The sequence below is a fragment of the Capsicum annuum genome, unplaced genomic scaffold (assembly GCF_002878395.1).
Source record: "Capsicum annuum cultivar UCD-10X-F1 unplaced genomic scaffold, UCD10Xv1.1 ctg3565, whole genome shotgun sequence".
NCBI classification, from domain to species: Eukaryota; Viridiplantae; Streptophyta; class Magnoliopsida; order Solanales; family Solanaceae; genus Capsicum; species Capsicum annuum.
The window spans coordinates 1-10,611 of NW_025842579.1; the positions used below are offsets into that span (position 1 = coordinate 1).

Consider the following 10,611-nt stretch of genomic DNA (forward strand, 5'->3'; position numbering starts at 1 on the left):
CAACATTTATTTTATCCGAATAAAGGATTTTCAAAATATTTTCTGTAAGTAATTTTGTCATTTTAAAATAGAGATTATATATTATCATATTCAATTATTCGAAATTATAATTTTGAGACTTAAATATTCGTTTTACAAAACATTGGATTATAATCGAGGCTTGTCTTGAAATAAATTTTCAATGGTTAAAATATTAATTTAATTATAATTTATTCTCAAAAAATAATTTATTCGGAGAGATATTTGTTTGATTTTATTAAATCAAGAAGTTCGGGATTAAAAGAAGTATTAATTCGTATTTAATTTCAATTCAACTTAATCAATCTATTAAATTTGATCATAAATCGAAATTAAAACGGCCACAAGCCAATTAACCTTTAATTTGATCAAAATTTAATTAGGGGTTAATTGTTAAGTGAAGCTATTTTATAAATTACCCCATCCCTAAAAACCCAAATCTGGGCCAGCTGTGCAGCCCAATAATATCAGCTGACCCAGTCCGTCATCAATCAGGCGCAATCTCCCTTCATCTATTCCTTAACAGCCCCAGGCCCAATTCTCTAAATGCCAGCCCACATCCCAGTGGCCCAAAATCAAACCACCGACCCGGACCAACTCTTAATTCCCCTCCTCCTTTAATCAACAGCAATCAGCATACATACAGTGTATACGCACGCACAGAAACCACGCGTACAACTCCTCCAGCGTACAGCCTCAACAAACGACAACATCAATCGAAAAACACCTTCAAAAGTCCGAATCCAACAACCAAATCGACCCGTTCTCAAACCGGAAATGACGTGTTCCTATCTCCCTACTCTTATTTCTCAGAAAGAACTCTCGAATCTTCTAGAACGAGGGTGAGTTGGATCATCTAACGTCCACATTCCGCAAATTTCGGGATAATGGTACGGATTAGGTACATATTTGGGCATTTTTCATTGGTTGGAAAAAGAATTTGGTTTTTCCCATTTTTTTAATTGGTCCACCGGTTGCCATTTTCTCAAGAAATCCAAAAAAAAGTGCTGATCTGGTTTTGGAATGGAATTCAAATTTTTCAACGGGTGGTTTCCCTTTTTACCCTAATTTGTCTTCTATAAAGAGCTCGGTTGAGCTATGAGAACCAGTTTTTTTTTTCCTCTCTTCTTCACTTCCGGATTGGAAATTTTGGGTCTGAAAAGAGGGGGGAAATCTTTGAGACAAAAGGGAAATTTTTTTTCTGGGGTACACAATTTGAGAGGAAAGACAAGAAAGAAAGAGAAGGAAGAAAGAAAAAGAAAGAAAACTCTTGAGAAAATTCTGTCTTGAGTGGAAATTCTGTTCTTGTTCATCGGCTAAATTAGAGTTTCCGTTGACGGTGAAGAAGTTTCCTGGTGGTGGTGATCTCCATACTTATTCGTCGTCTCATTTTGCTGCTCTCTAAAAGGTAATATCCTACTCCGTTTAAGCTTTCGTTTGTTCCTGCTTCATCTCGACCTTCTGTAGTTGTGAATAAATTTTTAGTAACATTGTACGCTGGGATTGTTTGCTGGTAGATGGCTTCGATAGTCGTAGGTTTCATTCATGATAGTTATCGCTATGTTGGTATTTGATGCCGTTGCTTAGTACTTTTAAGGACATGTTCTTCATTAAAGTGCCCTAAATCCACTATCTCTATCTATGAGTGATTACTTCTTTTAATTTATAGCCTGTTGTGTGATCGGAATAACGTTGTGGACTGAGTTTTGATCTAGTACTCTCATTCTGTATGTTGGTTAAGAGTCGAATAAGCTGGTTTTCATAGTAAAGTTCCTTGCTTTAAGTCTGATAAATAGTTTCGGGCTAATGACGGGTCATTATAGCTATTTTCGTAGTAAAGTTGCATGCTTTGATTTTGTCTCAGGCTATTGATATCTTGCTATACCTAATTTCATGGTCAAAGTTCCGCACTTTGAACTTTGTTTAACGGTTTTGGGTTGAGGGTGTTATGTTCGTGGATAGCATTTGATAGCATCTGGTTTTTGTTGTCATTAGTTTGATGTGGTTGAGCTGGTAGCATCATTAGTAGGACCACCTCTTGGATTCTGTGGCTTCTCAAATGACAAAGAATAACGAGGATATGTGTAAAAACTAGCGAATCCCATGATTCCTCGATGATCATTCTAACCATTGAAACTCATTCTGAGCTTATCAGAAAGAGGATGAGGTCGATATTAGTGTTCCGCCACTTCCCCTTTAGCTTTGTTTACTACGTCTCTTCTCATGTGTATTTTGGTTTTAGTGATCACAAGAGTTGATAGTTTCTTCGTTTAAGTGAGAATTTCTTTGCTTTCATTGATCGGATTACCTTGTATACCGTATAACACAAGAGAAGAGAGCTGAAACGAACCTGCCTTGAACCACCTGTTGCGTGAATTTATTCATCTGTTTTATAAGTTATCTTCAGCTCTTCAGTTTTATATCTCAGTCGAGTATTTTGATGGCTAATTGATAAAAATTTTCTTAGCTTTGATGTATTTTGTTTGTAAGCACTTGAAGTTATCTGTTTATCACGAAGGGGAGTGATTGGGATTTACTGCTAATGTAATCCCCTAACAACTGCTATAGCATCCCTCTACTATAGAAAATAAGACCAATATTATGTTCTATGCTCATTAGATCGTCACATTAGACTTGAAAAACTGAAACCCTTTACTGGAATTCTTTCATGCATATGCACTTTTCTGTGCAAAAATTACTAGTGTGTAATATATCATGCTCTCTTTGATCCCTATATTAAAGATTCAAGAATTAGTTACATGTCATAAGTTCTTTAATCTTGTACCAGAGTTTCCTTTTTATGCTTGAGTTTGGAGTAGTGACTTTTGAAAGCGAACCTTCGGAATATCTTTTGTTGTCAAGAGAGTTTGTTCCATGAACATATATTAATTCATATATTTTTCTTTTCTTTGCCTGAATTCACCTCGGAGTCCATACGGGCTCTTTCACTTTGCATTACATAATCTTTCGAGTCAAGCCCCGAAAGGAGGTCCAAAACGAGTTACATGGCATGCAAGTGCAAGAGGCGAAAGGAGGAGAATGGATCAAAGTTTGCTAGGAGACTTGAAAGTCTGGTTTCTTCATTTATTCCATTCGTATTGTTGTCTTTATTTATTTATTCTTTTATTTATTTCGTTGTTTATTCATTTGGGCCTCGAAGTCAAAGTTGTAAATTTAATACTGGAACGGGCTGAAAAAAATAGTTTAGAATAGGTTATGGGTCAAAAGTCTAATTAGACTAGGACAGGTCTTATTGATTTGGGTCTAATGGCCTAAATCCCTTGCATCCTCCCCTTCCCCTCCTTTATGCTTGTTTGTTTTACATGGTTTCTTGTGAACCTAGTTGAATCCCTAACTAAGTCGCTAAAAAATTGATTTTTGCAAAAAACTTTTTCCTAATCAATCACTTTTCGATAAAATTAATCTTTTCGAAGTTAATCGAAAGACAATTTTTCAAACAATCTGGATAACTGCAACTTAGCGAACGTTTTAGGTGTCTAATACCTTCCTAAAACGTTAATAGAAATCGCTTATCTAGAATCTCTAACTTAAAATAATTTTCCTGTTTTGAATCGTTTGAAAGTATTTTTAAAGGTTTCTTAATTCTTTTTCAAAATTAAGTGGGGACTCTTCTCAAAAAGTCAATTTCGTCGAAACAATCAAGAAGATTTAGAATAGCCCATTTACGTAGCGTTACAAGATCATGGTCTCCAACATGTTTAGTGGAAATAAAGAATAAAGCAGCCTCAAGTTTAAACTAGTTATGTAGAGCCTTTACTATGGCCTATTTGGCCAACATACCTTTCTCTTGCTTCTTTGATAGAAGTGACAGAAAACACAACAAAAGAAAGCATCAAATTCACCAAATCCCCTAAATCCAGATAGACAGGTCAAGAATCTTAACTGAACTCACAATCATCTTATTTTACAACTCATTTTTGCTTCTACTAGACACGATATGGAGTTCACATTCCCAGAAAAATTTGAGATTTACTATATATCGGGGAATTTGGAGCATGTAGAATTACTATTTTTAACATACAACCTCAAAGGAGGTGTCCAAGAAACTGTAAATAGTGATAGTAGTACTTAATTGCGTGTGTTGATTTAGCCGGCAGAATAGTTGTGCAAAATTTCAGGCATATTTATCTACTGAATGAGGAGACATGAACGAACAAAAGGTTCAAGCAGATTTGCTTAAATAAAATTTGGGTATATCCATTTTACAGGAGGTTGGTCAATTTAACTCAACTTTACAAGAACATTATCCTTGTTTACTATTACTATACGAAATGGTTAAGAAAAAAACAAGGAATTGCTTTCTCGATGTCTACTATCAGTATAGCTTTCTCATTTCTAATCCTATTGCTTTACAAACCTTCACGGGCAGAAGAATTTGCGCCATGGTCCTACTTATAATCTCCTCAAGCGGGAAGTGAGATCAATGAACACATCCTCTTTGCAATGTATTGTAAGACCTCCCATTGGATGATCAAACCCAAACTCTTCTTCAGCTTGAGCTAGCAAGTCTTGAAATGATGGTTGGTTCAAGTATGATACTGGCACGACAAATCTCTTCTTTTGACTCTCTCCTACGTATACTGCACAATGACCTTTTGGAACAACTCCTGATGTTGAAGACCTCCTTAGGATTCCCATATTGCAAGGTATATTTGGTGAACTCTAAATGGTGACGGAAAAGAATGAACAAGAATTTGGAGAACTGAACAGAAAAAGAAAGTTTGTTAAGTGTCTAGATACTTCTGGTTTGCTCAAATGTTTTGTGTCCGAGTATATATACAAGTTAATGGGCAAGTTTGATACGCAACGGGTGAGAGACAATGGCACATGAAGTTTCACATGGTTTTGCCTACTGTGATATTGTCAAAGAACTTGCACCATAAATTTGTTGAAGAACAACACTAGGTCCCATTGCTTCTCTTGATTCTGAACGGGGTGACACCTTTAAAAATAAGAGCCACAATAATGGATGAAATTGATTACTAAGTCCTGGACCACTTGGTTTAAAGATATGGTGACAGAGAATTGAATAAATGCATCAACCTCTTTGATTAAAACTAGACAACTTAATCCACAAATTTGAGGCCCCATAAACATAGCCAACAAATAGGCACATGGTTTTGCCCTCGGTGGTTAGTGACAAAAGCTTAAGCTCCAACCGAAAGCCTGTCTACAGACTTTTATATAAATAACCCCCTTTCTATGATCCATTTTCATCATCAACTACAAGCATTATCAATTAAGACACCATATTGTTCTAAATTTCTAATTTCCTTTCTTGTTTCAAATCTTCCAAGATAAATGGCAATGCTCAGCCCTAAGAAACTCATCAAGATGGCCAGGAGATGGCGGAAGTTTGCAGCCATGCAGAGGAGGAGGATTTCGTTTCCAAGAAATGGCAGTAATGCAGATGGTTGCAGTACATCCTCATCCTATACTGTTGAAAAGGGCCATTTTGTAGTGTATACAATTGATCAAAGGCGATATGTGTTTCCCCTGGCTTACCTTGAAAATGAGGCCATTGTGCAACTTCCAAACATGTCTGAAGAAGAGTTTGGACTGCCGAGTGGTGGCCCTATTACATTGTCCTGTGATTCAGCCTTCATGGACTACATCATTTCGCTAATCAAGAAAGGTGTAACTGCTGGAGATCTTCACAAAGCTTTGTTCCTCTCAATTCCTTCATGTTGCTGTACTTCAACTTCATATTTGCACCAAGAAGGTGGAAACCAACAGCTTCTCGTTTATTGACTAATGATATCATGTTCTGTAAATGATAGCACAAAATAGAATGTCTAGCAGTTGAGAGTGTCAATTTTTTGCTAAATACCTTTCAATATTGAGAGTCTTGTCATTAAATAGAAAATATTCAATGATTACATCTATAAAGATCTGTCTTTCTAACCCTAAAGATCAGCTTTTCTATCCCTCTAAATCCGCTATTTTATCCCACCAAATCTGCTCTTACTAAAGTCACTATTATTCTCTTTAACTACTAAATCAAATCTATGTAATTACACTAATATACAACAATATATGATTACATTAATATACAATATTTACATCATGCTAACATCCCCCCTCAAATTGATGCTAGTAGATCAAGAAGCATCAGTTTGCCGACGAGAAACTGATGTCGTTGTCGTGCCATTGATTTTGTAAATGCATCAGCTATTTGAAGATCACTGGACACGTGCGGAAGAGTAATGACACCTTTATCTACAGCTTCTCATATATAATGATAGTCTACTTCGATGTGTTTGGTCCTCTCATGATTAACCGGATTAGTAGCAATCTGAATAGAACTTGGATTGTCAGCATGGAGAGGAGTAGGATTAGATTGAGGAAATCCAATCTCAGCAAGTAGTCCACGAAGCCACACAATCTCGGAGCAAGCAGTAGACATTGCTCGATATTTAGCCTCTGTTGAAGATTTTGACACGCGGTCTTACTTCTTACTCTTCCAAGATATCAAAGACTCTCCAAGAAACATGCATCAACCAGTAATCGAATGACGAGTGTCGGAACATCCCGCCCAATCAGAATCACAAAAAGCATTAAGACGAATAGGCGAACCACTAGGAAAGAATAATCCACGATTAGATGTTCCTCGGAGGTATCGAATGATACGATAGACAGCCACCAAATGAAGATGACGGGGAGCTTGCATGAACTGACTAACTTGTTGAACTGCAAAAGAGATACCAGGCCTGGTAATAGTAAGGAAATTTAAGCTCCCAACTAATTGCTGAAATATAGTTGGATTAGGAAGAAGATCGGCTTCCTCCTGGCGATACTTTGCATTAAATTCTAATGGAGTATCCACAGAGGAGAAATTCGGAAGACCTGCCAAAGAAATAAAATCTTGGGTATATTTGTGTTGATTTAGAAACACACCAGATGAATCACGATGAACTTCCAAACCCAAGAAATATGTAAGAGTACCAAGATCTTCCATATGAAAAGAATCCTTAAGCTGATATCGCAGGCTAGTGATTAGTGAAGAATCAGTTCCTGTAATAATAATGTCATCGACATATACCAAAAGAAGAACACAACCTGTGGATGTTTTCCGAAGAAACAAAGATGAGTCATAGTTGCTCTGCTCAAAAGAGAAATGTAGCAAAGTAGGCCAAAATTTTGTCAAACCAAGCTCTGGGAGCTTGTTTTAATCCATACAAAGACCGCTTCAACTTGCATACATCTGATGTAGGCAATGAGAACAAACCTGGTGGAGGTTTCATATAAATATCCTCTTTGGGATCACCATGAAGAAAAGCATTTTTGACATCCATTTGATGAAGAGTCTAGTTTTGTGAAGCAGCAATGGCAATAATAGTTCTCACCGTCGTCATTTTTGCTACCGGTGCAAAAGTCTCTTCATAGTTCACTCCATACTTCTGCTTGTTACCAAGAACAACCAATCGAGCTTTGTACCAATCAAGAGTGCCATCAGAATGAAATTTAATTGAATAAACCCATTTACATCCAATTGGATGGACATTTGAAGGACATGAAACAATATCCCATGTGTCATTTTCTTCGAGAAACAAAAGTTCTTCCCCCATTGCCTTCTGCCTACATTCATGCTTAGAAGCTTGTGAGTAACAAGTTGGAGCAGAAATGGTGGATAAAGTAGATGAAAATCCATCCCAATTAGGAGTACGAGATACTCTCATAGATTGTCGAGTAGGCTCAAGAGGAGCAGGCCTTGAAGAATTCTCAGATTCTAGTTGTGGTGCAGTTTCAGGTGGCGGATCAATATCAGGAGGGTGTAAAGTTAGCCGCCGACGTTCGTACACAAATCCGGGTTTGAACCTCTTAGAAGAAGATGACAAATCTTCAAAAGTAGGAAGAAGAAGAGAAGAAGGGGATGACCCAACATGAGTAGGAAAAAATACTGATTCTCAAAGAAAACAACATTTCTAGAAACATGAAATTTATTAGAACATGGATCATAATAGAGAAAACCTTTTTGTGAAGTACTATAGTCCATAAAACACATTTAGTAGACTGGACAAAAAGTTTATTAGCATGAGAAGGAGGAAGATGCACAAAATAAATACAACTAAATGTATGAAAGTTATCATAGCTTGGATTTTTGTGATAAAGACGAAAATGTGGAGACTCAAGATTTAACAATTTAGATAACAGCCAGTTAATTAAATAGACAGCAGTAGACAAAGCTTCAACCCAATATTTAGATGGGACAGAGGACTCAATCAATAAAGTACGAGTGATATCTAAAAGATGATTTTTACTCTCAGCGACCCCATTTTGTTGTGGTGTATATGGACAAGAGCGTTGTGAGATAATTCCTTTGTCAAGCAAAAAATTTTTGAATTCATTTGACATATATTCTCCACCAGAATCAGATCTTAATAATTTGATAGCATTAGAAAATTGAGGCTCAACGTAAGCCAAAAATATCTTGAACATGGAAAATACTTCAGATTTGGTACGAAGAAAATACACCCACGTAAATCGACTAGAATCATCTATGAATGTCACAAAGTACTTGAACTGAGCATGAGAAACAATTGGTGAAATACCCCAAACATCACTATGAACAACATCAAAACACTTTATAGCACGACTACCCAAATAAGGAAAAGGAAGAATTTTACTTTTGCCTAATTTACAAGTAGAACAATCAAATGAAGCAGGGGAAAATTGATTTTTACTTCCTAATAAACCAGAATTTGATAAATGAGACAACACAACAGAATTTGGATGTCCTAGATGCTTATGCCAAAGCTCAGTCTTATTAGCCGTACAAGTATAAGCGAAAGATATAACAGGAGGAATGAAAAATTATATAGGAAACAATCTTCCAACTTTAGGCCCCTTCGCGATTATCATCCCCGACACCTGATCCTGCACAAGACAATCATTACGAGAAAAATTTAAATCACAATTGTCATCAACCAATTGTCCAAATGAAATAAGACTAGTTGAGAGCTTCAGTGAAACAAAAACATTCTTGAAAGTTGGAGCAACATCCCCAACCTTGGTAATGGGTAAATTACTACCATTGGCAACCTGTATTTGTGATGAACCTTGATACTTACGAATATTTTTTAGCATGCTTGTTGATTTGGTCATATGATTGGAAGCACCAGAATCAACAATCCAAAAATTAGATTTAACATCAATACCTTGTAATCCCAATGCTGAAAAGGCTGATACGATCATTTATTGTACCATTTCAAGCGTAAGAACTTGTCTTGAAGGTCCTGAAGATGAGTTCTCAAGAGTGGAACCATTTATTGCTGCATGAAAATTATTTAACTTATGATTCTGAGGGCGTGTGGGACACTCTTTGCTAATGTGTCCTTGTTGTTTACAATAATTACAGAACTTCTTGCCACAATTTCTAGATATATGGACATATTCCTTGCAATTGTAGCATTGAGTTCTATTCATATCCCTACTCATACCTTTACCTTGAGCAGCAAATGCAACAACGACATCATTTCCTCTTCTGAAAGCATTTTGTGTGACATAGTGCTACTCTTCACGAAGCAATTCCCTAAAACAAACATCCAGGGAGGGAGACGGGTCACGATTTATCAAGTTAGAGAGAACACTCTCAAACTCAGAGCGTAACCTCATCAAAAATTGATCTCGCTTTCTTTGCTCATGAACTTGCTGAATTACAGAGGGAGATTCGAAATGTATTTTGGCATAAATAATATCTGTAAATTCAGCCCATAAGTTCTGAAATCCAGAATAATAATCCCGAATAAAAAGACCTCCTTGAGAGTAATTAGCAATTTCATACTCTAAGTGAAAGCGTCGGGCACTATTATCTTGGTTGTAACCTTTTGTAAATAATCCAACATGGCCTTAGCTGTCTTGTAAGTCCTGAGATTAAAAACAATAAGAGGGCCAATTGACCCAAAAAGCCATGTCGTTACCCGAGCATCTTTAATCTTCCATTCACCTAACTTTGTAGGATCAGTAGGAGTAGGATCGGCTCCATCTATATGGCCCCATAGTTCTTTTCCGGTGACAAATAACTGAAACTGAAACTCCTATGACGAAAAATTCCTTCCAGTGAAACGAACACTGAATGATTCAAACTGATATGAACTCATAATTATGAAAACTAGAAACACTAACTCAAAAAGAACAACCAAAATGACCAAGATCAAAGTCCTAGGTGTTAATTGTGGAGGAACAATCAACAAAAATAGAAATTTTCAAAATAAATTTTGAAAGAAACCACAAATGAACTCTATAAAACAAGACAACCAAGAGAAGGCTCTGATACCATGTCAATTTTCTGCTGAATACCTCTCAATATTGAGAGTCTTGTCATTAAATAAAAAATATTCAATGATTACATCCCTAAAGATCCGTCTTCCTATTCCTAAATATCAGCTTTTATATCTCTCTAAATTCGTTATTCTATCCCACCAAATCTACTCTTACTGAAGTCACTATTATTCTCTTTAACTACTAAATCAAATCTATGTAATTACACTAATATACAACAATATATGATTACATTAATATACAATATTTACATCATGCTAATAGAGAGATAGGCAACTGAAGGCTTGTTTT

At 36.3% G+C, this 10,611-nt stretch overlaps 3 protein-coding genes across 3 annotated transcripts; 1 reads left to right on the forward strand and 2 right to left on the reverse strand.

The window, feature by feature from the left end:
- Positions 1 to 654: 654 nt before the first annotated feature.
- LOC107855552 (auxin-responsive protein SAUR68) lies at positions 655 to 5,943 on the forward strand. Its single transcript, XM_016700571.2, has 2 exons — positions 655 to 1,426; positions 5,337 to 5,943. The coding sequence occupies exon 2, from the start codon at positions 5,341 to 5,343 to the stop codon at positions 5,788 to 5,790; it is 450 nt and encodes a 149-aa protein (XP_016556057.2). The 5' UTR covers positions 655 to 1,426; positions 5,337 to 5,340; the 3' UTR covers positions 5,791 to 5,943.
- LOC107855553 (auxin-responsive protein SAUR20) lies at positions 4,186 to 4,677 on the reverse strand. The gene has a single exon (XM_047403183.1). The coding sequence runs from the start codon at positions 4,675 to 4,677 to the stop codon at positions 4,432 to 4,434; it is 246 nt and encodes an 81-aa protein (XP_047259139.1). The 3' UTR covers positions 4,186 to 4,431.
- Positions 5,944 to 6,535: 592 nt separating the features above from the next.
- On the reverse strand, positions 6,536 to 7,283 carry LOC124891444 (uncharacterized mitochondrial protein AtMg00810-like). Its single transcript, XM_047403182.1, has 2 exons — positions 7,242 to 7,283; positions 6,536 to 7,141 (listed from the first exon to the last, which is right to left on the reverse strand). Exons 1-2 carry the CDS (start codon positions 7,281 to 7,283, stop codon positions 6,536 to 6,538), a joined length of 648 nt encoding a protein of 215 aa, XP_047259138.1.
- Positions 7,284 to 10,611: the final 3,328 nt, after the last annotated feature.

Coding starts and splice junctions, on each gene's coding strand:
- LOC107855553 (XM_047403183.1), bottom strand. CDS start 4,677: ATGGGAATCCTAAGGAGGTCTTCAACATCAGGAGTTGTTCCAAAAGGT.
- LOC107855552 (XM_016700571.2), top strand. CDS start 5,341: ATGGCAATGCTCAGCCCTAAGAAACTCATCAAGATGGCCAGGAGATGG.
- LOC124891444 (XM_047403182.1), bottom strand. CDS start 7,283: ATGAAACCTCCACCAGGTTTGTTCTCATTGCCTACATCAGAT. Junction 7,142..7,241: donor TCTCATTGCCTACATCAGAT/GTATGCAAGTTG, acceptor TCTTTTGAGCAG/AGCAACTATGACTCATCTTT.